General features: G+C 41.9%; 1 protein-coding gene across 3 annotated transcripts in view; it reads right to left on the reverse strand.

Moving 5' to 3' along the window:
* The window catches only part of LOC141102908 (uncharacterized), a 253,396-nt gene that overhangs the window by 210,532 nt on the left and 27,136 nt on the right, over positions 1-15,728 (reverse strand). For all 3 annotated transcript variants that reach the window (XM_073591949.1, XM_073591948.1, XM_073591950.1), the window contains 3 exons: positions 11,791-11,964; positions 10,945-11,118; positions 3,726-3,899 (listed from right to left, as the gene is read on the reverse strand). In XM_073591949.1, coding sequence (XP_073448050.1) covers positions 3,726-3,899; positions 10,945-11,118; positions 11,791-11,964 — 522 coding nt within the window. The remainder of the gene's footprint in view (positions 1-3,725; positions 3,900-10,944; positions 11,119-11,790; positions 11,965-15,728) is intronic.

Genomic DNA, 15,728 nt, shown 5'->3' on the forward strand with positions numbered 1-15,728 from the left:
TGCCCATTGGCTGAGACACCCCATCCATTCATAATCTGTCCTTGCTATGCCCTTGTCTATCTAATGTCACCAGCTACAATGCCACCTAGTGAAAGAAGAGAAAAGTACAGCAATTCCAATATTAGGGGGAAATCAGTGGGTCTCCTAACAATTAGCCAGGATAATTACTACCTGGCAAACTAAATTGGTTAGCAACGCTGCCTAAACACCAGGGTGCTACATCTGGATTGTCACCAAGGCTGCTTTCCTGATTAGGACTAAAAATAGTTCTTCCTTTATTCATCTTTATTACATAAATGACGGAGGGATGTTTGTGGTTTACAGAACAGTTGAGAAAAGGGGAAAGATAGTGCTGGACCTGCAGGGTTATCTTGCTATTATTGTTATCTTAAGGTATTGGTGATGATGTAAATCTTGTTCCTGGGCAGGCGGCTTTTACACCCTAAAGGATCTTCAGTCTCCTTGACTTGTAGTGTAATGTAACGAGAATTGAAATTGAAATGCTACAGAGGTCCAATTGAGTGAATTAAGTATTTGATCCCCTATCAGCAAGATTTCTGGCTCCCAGGTGTCTTCTATACAGGTAACGAGCTGAGATCAGGAGCACTCTTAAAGGGAGTGTTCCTGAACTTAGCTTGTTACCTGTATAAAAGACACCTGTCCACAGAAGCAATCAATCATATTCCAATCTCTCCACCATGGCCAAGACCAAAGAGCTGCCCAAGGATGTCAAGGACAAGATTGTAGACCTACACAAGGCTGGAATGGGCTACAAGACCATCGCCAGACAGCTTAGTGAGAGGGTGACAACAGTTGTTGCGATTATTTGCCAAATGGAAGAAACACAAAATTACTGTCAATCTCCCTCGGTCTGGGCAAGATCTAACTTTGTGGAGTTTCAATTACCATGAGAACGCTGTGGAATCATCCCAGAACTACATGGGAGAATCTTGTTAATGATCTCAAGGCAGCTGAGACCATAGTTACCAAGATAACAATTGGTAACACACTACGCCGTGAAGGACTGAAATCCTGCAGCGCCCGCAAGATCCCCCTGCTCAAGAAAGCAAATGTACAGGACTAGCTCAAGTTTGCTAAAGCACATCTAAATGATTCAGAGGAGAACTGAGTAAAAGTGTTGTGGGCAGATGAGACCAAAATCAAGCTCTTTGGCATCAACTCAACTCGCCGTGTTTGGAGGAGTAATGCTACCTATGACCCCAAGAACACCATCCCCACCATCAAACATGGAGGTGGAAACATTATGCTTTGGGGGTGTTTTTCTGCTAAGGGGACAGGACAATTTCACCGCATCAAAGGAACGATGGACGGAGCCACGTACCGTCAAATATTGGGTGACAACCTCCTTCCCTCCGCCAGAGCATTAAAAATAGGTCATGGATGGGTATTCCAGCATGACAATGACCCAAAATGCATGGCCAAGCCAACAAAGGAATTTCTAAAGAAGAAGTACAATAAGGTCCTGGAGTGGCCTAGCCATTTTTCAGACCTTAATCCCATAGAAATAATGTGGAGGGAGCTAAAGGCTCTAGTTACCAAACATCAGCTTTGAAGCCTTAATGACTTGGAGAGGATCTGCAAAGAGGAGTGGGACAAAATCCCTCTGGAGATGTGTGCAAACATGGTTGCCAACTACAAGAAATGTCTGAAAACAAGGGTTTTGCCACCAAGTACTAAGTCATGTTTAGCAAAGGGTTCAAATACTTATTTCACTCATTAAAATGCACATCAATTTATAACTTTTTGAAATGCATTTTTCTAGATATTTTAGTTGTTATTCTGTCTCTCACTGTTAAAATAAACCTACCATTAAAATTATAGACTGATCATTTCTTTGTCAGTTGGCAAACGTACAAAATCAGCAGGGGATCAAATACTTTTTTCCCCTCACTGTACTGTATATCCAATGCATTTCAGGGGTACAAGAGTGCCCAAACAAGCTGTTTCCTGTAATTCACACTGGAAAAAATAAATAATAAAAATAATTGTAGGTCCAGTTCACTTTTGGTTTGTTCACACTGATTGTGATCAAAATTTGTTTTGTATTTTCAGATTTGTTTCATATATTCGTTGTTCCAAATCAATTTGTATTTCGGAAGTCATTTTGAGAGATTGGCTATATTCTTTTTAAAATGTTAATTTGTTACTTTGGAGATTACCTATGTACTCTGTTTGGGTTGGATGGAGGTGGATGCATCAGAATCTTGAAATCTTAATATAACGAATGAAACAAAATGAATTTCAGATTCATTTGTTATGTTATGATTCTGAGATTCTGATGGATCCACCTCCATCCAACCCAAACACAATAAGTAGGAATCTGTAATTATTGCAATATATTTCCAGGTCAAATGTAGTGTATTTTTCATAATAATGAAAAACGTTAATGTAACCTTAAAACAAACTAGATCTAGATTAATTCAGGTCATTGGCTATGTTGTTACAATATTTTGAATGCTTCAAACATTAACAAAAGTCCCAGGCTGACACAGTGGGGTTGATTTACTAAAGGGAAAAAGACTGTGCACTTTGCAAAATGCAATTACCCTCTGCAAGTGCAGTTGCTCCAGAGCTTAGTAAATGAGCAGAAACTCTGCTGACTGCCATCATCCAATCATGTGCAAGCATTAATGCATTTTTTTTATTTTCCTTGGTCATGATTGGGTACTCTTTTAAAAGTGAAGCTCTACCTCATTTACTAAGTTCTGGAGCAACTGCACTCACGAAGGGCAACTGCAAAGTGCACAGCCTATTTGCCTTTAGTAAATCAACCCCAGTATGTTATCTCCGAACAACAACTTTTTCTTGAGAATTTTGATTAGTAAAGTAATGAATCGCACATGTCTAGTTGATATGAGAGGGAGGAAGAGGCAAGTTAGTGTCTGATAATTCGTCCAGTTACCCATCCTGGTACACATAGTAATCACCTATCATTCTAAACTGTAAGATGAAATTGGGTGCTTTGGGTTACACTTTATTACTACTCTTTGCCATGTACAAAAAAAAAAAATCTTAAATCTGAACTCCAAGATAAGGAAGAATTGTCTGACTAAAAGAGGCATATGTATTCTTATTGGGATCTTGGTGCACATTGTGTATTTCTTCCAGATCTGTGCAGTAATCCATTAAGAAACTTCCACTCCATGCAGGAGCTTTCTTAAAAAAGACCAGTCGGTGTCGCTTTATCACCTTGTGCAGGGTGACTGGTTTTGTCTCCGCCCCCTCCTGTAGTTTTTTACAAGCAGCTGATAGTAGGTGTGGCCTGCTGTGCACCTCCCTCAGGTCTGCTGTCTGCACAGGCTAGCGGTGATGTCACTGTCACATTTACAACAAGGTAATCTATAAGTTTGCATAGACATATGGTGCACATAAATTAGATTTATATCCTTTGTGGCTATTGAGAATTGAAAAGGATGAAAACATCTTCAGCAGTACCAAGGTGTCCTCCAGTACTAAGATCAGGGCTATAGTATTGTCTGTAACTCTCTAAAGCTGCCCATACATGGATCAAAATTTGGGCAGTTCAGCAGAGACCAGCCAAATTTCGATCCCTGTGTGGCCATTGTGGTGAAATATAAGTTGATCGATAGATCGACTTCTATTCAACTGCCTGTTGGCATATTCTCACTAGATCAGTGCCACAGGCCATAGGCTGCAGTGATGATGATGAGCATATCATCAGCAAGAGCAAACACAACACTTACAATTACGTGTACAGTATCCCCACTTCTTATCCGTATCGTAATCCGCTGTTGTAGCGCACCAGAGATGTCCTTCAGTGGAGTCATCACCAGTACAGTCCGAATATGTCTTGGACTTATATGTAAATGGGAAGACACAGGGCTCACCATGAGCGGTTCCACCTACAGCATATATCACTGTGGGGGGGGAAAAAAAAAAAAAAAAAAAAAAAGAGTACAACAGAGTTACCTATCAGGACAAACAATATACAGAAGTCCTTCTCCAAAAATATAATGAATACATACATTTATCAAGGAAGAGTAAAAAGAGACATAATCTGAGGAATCCCATATTAACCAGCGGACCTTTTATAGTGTAGAAGAAACATGACTGCTGAGAACTACAGGTTTAGATGACCATAACCTATTTACGTAAATGTGAACCTTTTACGTAAATGTGAACCTTACCTAAGTATTACACGTGACCCCTGAAGTCTAGTGCCCCAAAGTTACTTCTTTTACCACCTCGACTACTCTGACACACCCCTATTCAATAAGATAAGCAGCACAAAGTGAAATGGACTATATATATATATATATATAAGAAAAGTGGGACTTTAAATGAAGCATGTCATTTAGCAATTGAATGTGAATGAATAAGATTGATTTGGATTCAATTTAATATTATTGACCCCGAGGGGTAGTCCACGATTGTTAAGCATAAACTAATAAAGTCATAAAATAAATTGGAATACAGATATCGTCAAAAAGATTAATATATTGGTAATGAAAATGTATGTGTGTGTGTGTTAAACACCTGGGGTTTTAAACGTGTGAAAATGAAATATTTAGGGGGTGTGTATGTGTTTGTTATGTTCAAAGATAATCTAAACTCAACCATTGGGGAGTGTGAAGGTATGTAGGGAGTGCACTAAAAAGTTAATTGAGTGTGTGTGTATGGAATGTGTGTGAAGACGCGAATAGGTCTGCCATTACCCATGTGTTGATGAAAGCTACTCAAGGTAGTCCTTTCCTTTTCATATAGAAATATTTACCCTATCCCATTGCTTTTACAGTAACTACGTGCATCCTACCCCTGATGACTGGCAAGAAGCCAAGAAACGCTTCGAGTTTTAAACTAGGAGCGCCGTTTTAAGTCTATCTCAATCATGAATTTAACCAATGTTTTTTCGAATTTGTACTTACATCATGTGATTTATGTAATTTTGATTGGTAATTTTGATTTATGTACCGTATTTATCGGCGTATAACACGCGGCGGCGTATAACACGCACCCCAAGTTTAGGAGGGAATTTTAAGGAAAAAAACTTTTAGGAGGGAAGTTTAAGGAAAAAAACTTACATTTAAATGCCCATCAATGCAGCCTTATCGTGTCCATCTGCAGCCTTTTCAGTGTCAGTGCAGCCTTTTCAGTGTCAGTGCAGCCTTGCCCCAGTGTCCATTGCAGCCTTGTCAGTGCAGCTTTGCCCCAGTGCAGAATTGTCAGTGCAGCTTTGCCCCAGTGCAGCCTTGTCAGTGCAGCTTTGCCCCAGTGCAGAATTGTCAGTGCAACTTTGCCCCAGTGCAGCCTTGTCAGTGCAGCCTTGTCAGTGCAGCTTTGCCCCAGTGCAGCCTTGCCCCAGTGCAGCCTTGCCCCAGTGGTCAGTGCAGCCTTGCCCCCAGTGTCCATTACATGATTGCCTTGGACAGATCGCCGCCGACAAACACAAAGCGTGTCGTTTTAAATATGGCGCCGCGAAGTTAGGAGGGACTCGGTGACTGGGCGGAGCCGAGATACACAGCTGAGTGTACTCGGCTCTTCTCGTTGCCGCTCACAGTCACGCCCAGTCCCGCCCTATGATGGACATAACATAGGTCCAATGGCGGGACTGGGCGGGACTGTGAGCGGCGCCGGAAAGAGCCGAGAACACTCGGCTATGTGTATCTCGGCTCCGCCCAGTCACTGTGATCTCAGCGGCGCTCGTTCAGCTCTGCCGAGTCCCTCCGAACTCCGCGGCGCCATATTTAAAACTACACACTATGTGAATGTCGGCCGCGATCGCGGCGATTGCTCTGAAAGATCACAATTAGCGGGGATCGGCGTATAACACGCACCCACGATTTTCCCCTGATTTTAAGGGGAAAAAAGTGCGTGTTATACGCCGATAAATACGGTATTTCTGTTATGAACTGCATCAATGTATGTCCATTGATTTGTTTGCACTAAAGATTATTTGATTATCATTACCAATATATTAATCTTTTTGACTATATCTGTATTCCAATTAAATTTTTTATGACTTTATTAGTTTATGCTTAACAATTGTGGACTACCCCTCGGGGTCAATAATATTAAATTAGATCCAAATCAATTGTATTCATTCACATTCAATTTCTTAATGACATGCTTCATTTAAAGTCCCACTTTTCTTCTCCCAATTGTTCATATGATAACCCGGGATGGAAGCATGCCATTGATACACCATACTGCGACAGGTCATTTCTAAATTTACACAGCCATTAATGTCTAAACCGCTGGCAACAAAAGTCAAAGTGTCAATATTTTGTGTAGCCACCATTATTTTCCAGCACTGCCTTAATCCTCTTGGGCATGGAGTTCACCAGAGCTTCACAGGTTGCCACTGGAGTCCTCTTCCACTGCTTCATGACAACATCACGGAGCTGGTGGATGTTAGAAACCTTGAGCTCCTTCACCTTCCGTTTGAGGATGCCCCACAGATGCTAAATAGGGTTTAGGTCTGGAGACATGCTTGGCCAGTCCATCACTTTTACTCTCAGCTTCTTTAGCAAGGCAGTGGTCATCTTGGGGGTGTGTTTGGGGTTGTTATCATATTGGAATACTGCCCTGCGACCCAGTCTCCAAAGGGAAAGGATCATGCTCTGCTTCAGTATGTCACAGTACATGTTGGCATTCAAGGTTCCTTCAATGAACTGTAGCTCCCCAGTGCCGGTGTCTTATCGAATTCAGTCCCCTATCATATAGTGTCCTCCCTGTACTGCGCAGGCGCAGTACGGAGGACAAAAGAGACGCCGAAAGTCTCCGAAGTTCAACAGCTGATCGTCAGCTGTACACGGCGCCTGCGCATTTATTCTTACCCTATGTCCAGGATCATTCCCTACTATCCAAGTGGACATAGAGTTAGAATAAATATTTGCCGAGCGCAGCGAGGCCGTGCCCGAAGCGTGGCGAGCGAAGCGAGCCCGCGAGGGGCCCTCTTACACTGCCATCGCTAACAGGTGCCCGAGCGCCGTGTACAGCTGATGGTCAGCTGATCAACTTCGGGCATTTTCGGCATCTCCTGCTCCTCCGTACTGCGCAGGCGCTGCGCCTGCGCAGTACGAGGCGGACACTATCTGATACGAGGACACTATATGGCAGAACACCGGCAGCACTCATGCAGCCTCAGACCATGACACTCCCACCACCATGCTTGACTGTAGGCAAGACACACTTGTCTTTGTACTCCTCACCTGGTTGCCGCCTCACACGCTTGACACCATCTGAACTAAATAAGTTTATCTTGGTCTCATCAGACCACAGAACATGGTTCCAGTAATCCATGTCCTTAGTCTGCCTGCCTTCAGCAAACTGTTTTGGGGCTTTCTTGTGCAGCATCTTTAGAATAGGCTTCCTTCTGGGATGACACCCATGCAGACCAATTTGATGCAGTGTGCGGCATATGGTCTGAGCACTGACAGGTGGACCCCCCACCCTTTCAACCTCTGGAGCATTGCTGGTAGCACTCATACGTCTATTGCCCAAAGACAACCTCTGGATATGACGCTGAGCATGTGCACTCAACTCCTTTGGTCGACCATGGCAAGGCCTGTTCTGAGTGGAACCTGTCCTGTTAAACCGCTGTATGGTCTTGTCCACCATGCTGCAGCTCATTTTTCAGGGTCTTGGCAATCTTCTTATAGCCTAGGCCAGTGATGGCGAACCTTGGCACCCCAGATGTTTTGGAACTATATTTCTCATGATGCTCATGCACTCTGCAGTGTAGTTGAGCATCATGGGAAATGTAGTTCAAAAACATCTGGGGTGCCAAGGTTCACCATCACTGGCCTAGGCCATCTTTATGTAGAGCAACAATTCTTTTTTTTCAGATCCTCAGAGAGTTCTTTGCCATGAGGTGCCATGTTGAACTTCCAGTGATTAGTATGAGAAAGTGAGAGCGATAACACCAAATTTAACACACCTGCTCCCCATTTACACCTGAGACCTTGTAACACTAACGGGTCACATGACATCAGGGAGAGAAAATGGCTAATTGTGCCCAATTTAGACATTTTCACTTAGGGGTGTACTCACTTCTGTTGCCAGCAGTTTAGACATTAATGGCTGTGTGTTGAGTTATTTTGAGGGGACAGCAAATTTACACTGTTATACAAGCTGTACTTTACATTGTAGCAAAGTGTCATTTCTTCAGTGTTGTCACATGAAAAAATAGAATAAAATATTTACAAAAATGTGAGGGGTGCACTCACTTTTGTAAGATACTGTATATGTGTGTATATACAGTACAGTATCTCACAAAAGTTAGTACACCCCTCACATTTTTGTAAATATTTTATTATATCATTTCATGTGACAGCACTGAAGAAATGACACTTTTCTACAATGTAAAGTAGTGAGTGTACAGCTTGTACTCTGAACAGGCCTCACCATGGTCGACCAAAGAAGTTGACTGCACGTGCTCAGCCTCAAATCGAGAGGTCGTCTTTGGGAAATAGACGTATGAGTGCTGCCAGCATTGCTGCAGAGGTTGAAGGGGTGGGGCGTCAGCCTGTCAGCGCTCAGACCATACGTCGCACACTGCATCAAATTGGTCTGCATGGCTGTCGTCCCAGAGGGAAGCCTCTTCTAAAGATGATGCACAAGAAAGCCCGCAGTTTCCTGAAGACAAGCAGACTACGGACATGGATTACTGGAACCATGTCCTGTGGTCTGATGAGACCAAGATAAACTTATTTGGTTCAGATGGTGTCAAGCGTGTGTGGCAGCAACCAGGTGAGGAGTACAAAGACAAGTGTGTCTTGCCTACAGTAAAGCATGGTGGTGGGAGTGTCATGGTCTGGGGATGCTAGTGCTGCCGGCAGTGGGGAGCTACAATTCATTGAGGGAATGCCAACAAGAGGACTCCAGTGGCAATCTATGAAGCTCTGGTGAACTCCAAACCCAAGAGGGTTAAGGCAGTGCTGGAAAATAATGCTGGCCGCACAAAGTATTGACACTTTGGGCCCAATTTGGACGTTTTCACTTAAGGGTGTACTCACTTTTGTTGCCAACGGTTTAGACATTATTGGCTGTGTGTTGAGTTATTTTGAGGGGTCAGCAAATTTACACTGTTATTGCAATTTCTTCAGTGTTGATAGATAAAGCACCCCCCCATGTTGAGGGCATGTGGCCTGGTACGGTTCAGGAAGGGGGGGGGCGCTCTCTCGTCCCCCTCTCTTTTACTGTGGCCTGCCAGGTTGCGTGCTCAGATAAGGGTCTGGTATGGATTTTTGGAGGGACCCCCATTCCATTTTTTTTTTCATTTTGGCGTGGGGTTCCCCTTAATATCCATACCAGACTTGAGGGGCCTGGTATGGAATTTGGGGGGACCCCACGCAATTTTTTTAAAAATTTTGGTTTGGGGTTCCCCTTAGTATTCATACCAGACCCAAAGAGCCTGGTAATGGGCTGGGGGGGGGACCCATGCCGTTTTTTTCAATGACTTTTATCTGTATTGCCGGGACCCGACAATTCATTATAGCCGCTAGTAGTTTAAATTACTTTTTTGCCTTTAGAAATGTCATTTTGTGCAGGGACTGTTCAATACACAGGAAAAATGCGCCACTTTACAGGCATACTATAGACACCCCTCAGGTACAAAATTTTAAAGGAATATTTCACTTTTATTGTTTCACTTTAAGCATTATTAAAATCACTGCTCCCGAAAAAACGCCCGTTTTTAAAACTTTTTTTTCATTAATACATGTCCCCTGGGGAAGGACCCAGGTCCCCAAACACTTTTTATGACAATAACTTGCATATAAGCCTTTAAAATGAACACTTTTGAATGTTCATGTTCATGTCCCATAGACTTTAACGGTGTTCATGTGTTCTTGCCAAATATTTTGCCTGTTCGCATGTACTGCAGCAAAAAAAAAAAAAAAACTGGAGAAGTTAACTTATAGTAAACCTTGAACCAGTGAAACTATGATAATTTTAAAGAGGGAGGAAATGGTAATACTAGGTTAATTTTGAAGGGGAGGAAATGTTAATACTAGTTTAATGGTACAGTTCTGGATGATTAAAGCAGTAGTATTAAGAGTAGACTAAATAGGTTGGGTGATTCCCAGGGAGCTGGAGGGTAAAGTAGTGGTGGGCTAAAGTTATATTTTCTGCTGTACAATGCATACAATGGATTGAGAACGTCCTCACCAGATTCCTGCAACTTATCCATCGGTACTTGTGGTGGAGAGGCCCTCATGGATTGATGTGTTGAGTTTTGGTGAACTCGATTTGTACTACTAGAGATGCAGGGAATTCACCGGCAGACCCACTCTCTAATGATAGAGGTGCAGAGTGTAGACCAGCGGACCCGTTCTGTGGTGATAGGCCCACGCTGTTAGGCAAAGCCACCTCTTTATTGGGTTAAAACAGCTCATTTAATAACCAACATCTTTACTAAACCAACATAGACATAGACTGTGTGTACCCAAACACAGCCCACATTCTCTAAACGATATCATATTTTAAAATGTGTCTTAGTTACAAGACTGAATTCAAACACTGTTTTGTGTTTTTGATAACTGGAAAAGATTCAAAGAAGTTTAAAAATTAAAAATAACAATTTCAATCCCAAAAGTTGATCTACTGGCTGCATTCTCATACTAGGGGGAGACTGAGGCCTGGGACTATGATCATCTACAGGTATTCTAGGATGCCTGTTTATTGATGACTATCCTTTACTAAGGCAATACAGAGAAATCCAGATGACAAAATAACTGAAAAAATCATCAAATCAAAAGATGTGAAAAGTTATATTTACAGACATGTTTTATGTTCTGTGATATTTTATAGGATATAATGCTGGAAGACATGTACCTATTCTTTAAACACCATGGATAATATCTGTAAGCTTCTGGGGCCTATACATCACAACTGTTCTGCTGAAAAGATAAGTTTTGCTAAACCCAGAGCATATCATCAACAAGACCAAACAACACTTACATTTACATGAACAGTATCCCCATGTCTGATCCGTATCATAATTCGACGTTGTAGCGCACCAGAGACGCCCATCAGAACTTCCATCACCAGTACAGTCCGAATATGACTGGGACTTATATGTAAATGGGAAGACACAGGGCAGACCGTTAGCGTTTCCACCTATAGTAAAAACCACTATGGAAAAAAAGTACAACAAAGTTACCTAGCAAAGGAAAATGATATACAGAAAGTGCTTCTCTATAAACCCAATGTATACAAAGATTTATTAAGGAAGAGTAAAAAGATGAATAATGTGGGGAATCTCATATTAACCATCAGACCATTTATAGTGTAGAAGAATCATGACTTAGTTGACTCTGACCAAATATATAACATTTTGAGCCCTGCCTAATTAAAACACAAGACAATTTGCAATGGAAGGGCAAAGTCACAACTTTATTGGATTAAAACAGCATATTTATTAGCTAACATCTTTAATAAACTAACATGAAATGACATGGACTGTGAGCACCCAAAACTATTATATTTATAACATTGGTTATTAAAACTTGTCTTCACCACAAGGACAGGCATCCAACTAACTCCCAGAGGACTGGAGCTGGAAAGGTAAAATATGAAAAAAGAGGATATGACCTCAAAAAGGAGGGTCAATGACAAACTATTAATCTGCATAATTCATAAATATTATGTTTCTATGAGAGGGAGGAAGAGGTTGTCTCAGTTTGATCATTTGGCCCATTACCCATCCTACGGATGTGCTTTATATATAAATATAGAATTTTGCTAAACCCACAGCATATCATCACTCATCAGCTTATTATCAGAAAGACCAAACATAACACTTACATTTACATGAACAGTATCCCCATATCCCATCCGTATCATAATCTGCTGTTGTAGCACACCAAAGACGTCCATCAGAGGTTCCATCACCAGTACAGTCCATATACCACTTGGACTTATACTTAAATGGGAAGGCACAGGGCTCACCACTAGCCTTTCCTTCTACAGCTGAGATAACTGTGGAAAAAAAATGTATGAAAGAGATACCCAGAGTTAACTTTTATTATTTAAGGAAAAGTTTTTGTCCCTGGAGATGAGTTTTGAAAAGCAAACCAACAATTATTTTTCCTTTAAATCCAAAGCATTTTCTTCTGATGGATCTCTTCTTTTGTCACTCTAAATGCATATGCCTGCTTAAAAAGTTTATAGCACTAAATTTTAGAAAGAAAGCATCCGCTACTTTGCATGGGAGACCCCTACTACACTTCATCGAACACACAAGGCAACAGGTAGTGGGTATCACCAGGAAGACACTGAAGAAAAAGGTGATACCCTATAGGTGGAAACTCAACAAAGGAACAACAAAGCCTTTCATAGGCTGGTAATGTAAAAAAGACTAAACAAAACTGGAAAAGGAAGCAACAGTGACACTAGGTATGTAGCTGCATTTATTATTTTTTTTTGTTGTTGGAGGATTTAATATCACTTTAATGGAAGCCGTGGATTTAAATATACTAAAAATAATTATTTTTAAATTACACTAATGCCCCGTACACACGGTCGGACTTTGTTCGGACATTCCGACAACAAAATCCTAGAATTTTTTCCGACGGATGTTGGCTCAAACTTGTCTTGCATACACACGGTCACACAAAGTTGTCGGAAAATCCGATCGTTCTAAACGCGGTGACGTAAAACACGTACGTTGGGACTATAAACGGGGCAGTGGCCAATAGCTTTCATCTCTTTATTTATTCTGAGCATGCGTGGCACTTTGTCCGTCGGATTTGTGTACACACGATCAGAATTTCCGACAACGGATTTTGTTGTCGGAAAATTTTACCTCCTGCTCTCCAACTTTGTGTGTCGGAAAATCTGATGGAAAATGTCCGATGGAGCCCACACACGGTCGGAATTTCCGACAACACGCTCCGATCGGACATTTTCCATCGGAAAATCCGACCGTGTGTACGGGGCATTACAGTTATTGTTTTTCAAGACTAATGTTGTACTAATTGGCTTGTGTAATTTTAAATACCAACATTATTTTTTATGTGCAGTAATTTATAAAGAAACATTGCAAAATAGGTATTAAGCCATTGCATTTTATATAAATGAATCATCTTGCAGATGATCTATATCTGAAGGATAGTGGATGTGTTTGCAGATCTAGCGGAAAGTCCTCTTGTAATCTTTTAAACTGAGAGAATCCATTAAATTTTCTTTTGACAGCCAATGTAAAACTGATAAGCTAGATTTCCTTTGCAATGCTTAGTTTTCAACAAACCAGTTATTTTCTGTCTGGGTAATGAAGGAAGAAATTTTCAACAATCTTGGATATGCTAATGACTCATAAGACACACATAAGCTGAAAATGTAGAATACCTCGGGATCGGGAACCTCACATAAAAGTATAATTATTACTTAAGCCGCGTACGCACGGGCAGACTTTGACCGGACTGGTCCGACTGACTTTCCGATGGACTTTCAACGGACCTTTGACGGACTTCCGACTGACTTTTTAACAAACAGACTTGCCTACACACGATCACACCAAAGTCCGACGGATTCGTACGTGATGATGTACACCGTTTAAAAAAAAGGAAGTTGATAGCCAATAGTTGCCCTAGCATCGGTTTTTGTCTGTCGGACTAGCATACAGACGAGTGAATTTCTGGGTCCGGCGGAGTTACGACGTAAAGATTTGAAGCATGTTCCAAATCTAAAGTCCGTCAGATTTTCGACTGGAAAAGTCTGCTGAAGGTCCGATGAAGCCCACACACGATTGGATTGTCCGCCGGACTCGATCCATCGGACCAGTCCGGTCGAAAAGTCAGACCATGTGTATGCTGCATAAGTTTATGATGGCAAGGAAGACAGATCACTTTAGATATGTAAAAACTGATGGAATAGAAGACAGCTTCTGCCTCCTTGGATCAGTTTTTAACCTAACAAGATCCAGCAGCCAAGAAAACCACACACACTGCCAACTGGAAGAGCAAAGATGAAAAGATCTTCAACAGTACTGATGTGTCTATAAGTACAAAGATCAAAACTGTTGGGACTATGGTATTTTCTGTCACTCTCTAAGGATGTGAAAGCTGGACAATGAAGAAGCAAGAAAGGAAAATAAAGGATCTAATGCTGACAAGCATATACAGTACCTATCCCTTAAACAGAACCACAGATAATATACAGTATCTCACAAAAGTGAGTACACCCCTCACATTTTTGTAAATATTTTATTATATCTTTTCACGTGACAACACTGAAGAAATTACACTTTGCTACAATGTAATGTAGTGAGTGTACAGCTTGTATAACAGTGCAAATTTGCTGTCCCCTCAAAATAACTAAACACACAGCCATTATTGTCTAAACTGCTGACAACACAAGTGAGTACATCCCTAAGTGAAAATGTCCAAATTAGGCCCAAAGTGTCAATATTTTGTGTGGCCACCATTATTTTCCAGCACTGCCTTAACCCTCTTGGGCATGGAGTTCACCAGAGCTTCACAGGTTGCCACTGGAGTCCTCTTCCACTCCTCCATGACAACATCACGAAGCTGGTGGATGTTAGAGACCTTGCGCTCCTCCACCTTCCGTTTGAGGATGCCCCACAGATGCTCAATAGGGTTTAGGTCTGGAGACATGCTTGGCCAGTCCATCACCTTTATTCTCAGCTTCTTTAGCAAGGCAGTGGAGGTATGTTTGGGGTCGTTATCATGTTGTAATACTTCCCTGCGGCCCAGTCTCTGAAGGGATCGGATCATGCTCTGCTTCAGTGTGTCACAATACATGTTGGCATTCATGGTTCCCTGTATGAACTGTAGCTCCCCAGTGGCGGCAGCACTTATGCAGCCCCAGACCATGACATTCCCACCACAATGCCCGACTAAGCAAGACAAACTTGTCTTTGTACTCCTCACCTGGTTGCCACCATTCACGCTTGACACCATCTGAACCAAATAAGTTTACCTTGGTCTCATCAGACCACAGGACATGGTTCCAGTAATCCATGTCCTTAGTCTGCTTATCTTCAGCAAACTGTTTTTGGGCTTTCTTGTGCATCATCTTTAGAAGAGGCTTCCTTCTGGCACAACAGCCATGCAGACCAATTTCATGCAGTGTGCGGTGTATGGTCTGAGCACTGACAGTCTGACCCCCCCACCCCTTCAACCTCTGCAGCAATGCTGGCAGCACTCATACGTCTATTTCCCAAAGACAACTTCTGGACATGACGCTGAGCACGTGCACTCAACTTCTTCGGTCGACCATGGCGAGGCCTGTTCTGAGTGGAACCTGTCCTGTTAAACCATTGTATGGTCTTGGCCTCTGTGCTGCAGCTCAGTTTCAGGGTCTTGGCAATCTTCTTATAGCCTAGGTCATCTTTATGTAGAGCAACAATTCTTTTTTTCAGATCCTCAGAGAGTTCTTTGCCATGAGGTGCCATGTTGAACTTCCAGTGACCAGTATGAGAGAGTGAGAGCGATAACACCAAATTTAATACACCTGCTCCCCATTCACACCTAAGACCTTGTAACACTGTACACTGTTATACAAGCTGTACACTCAAAGTGTCATTTCTTCAGTGTTGTCGCATGAAAAGATATAATAAAATATTTACAAAAATGTGAGGGGTGTACTCACTTTTGTGAGATACTGTATGTAATCTTCTTGGGCCTGTACATCACAACTGTTCTGTTAAAGTATAATTAAGGGCAAATTTTTTTTTTTTAGTTTTGGATAGAGTGGAGATGGACTACAACTGCAGTTTGTAT

Source organism: Aquarana catesbeiana, linkage group LG07, assembly GCF_042186555.1.
Source record: "Aquarana catesbeiana isolate 2022-GZ linkage group LG07, ASM4218655v1, whole genome shotgun sequence".
NCBI lineage: Eukaryota > Metazoa > Chordata > Amphibia > Anura > Ranidae > Aquarana > Aquarana catesbeiana.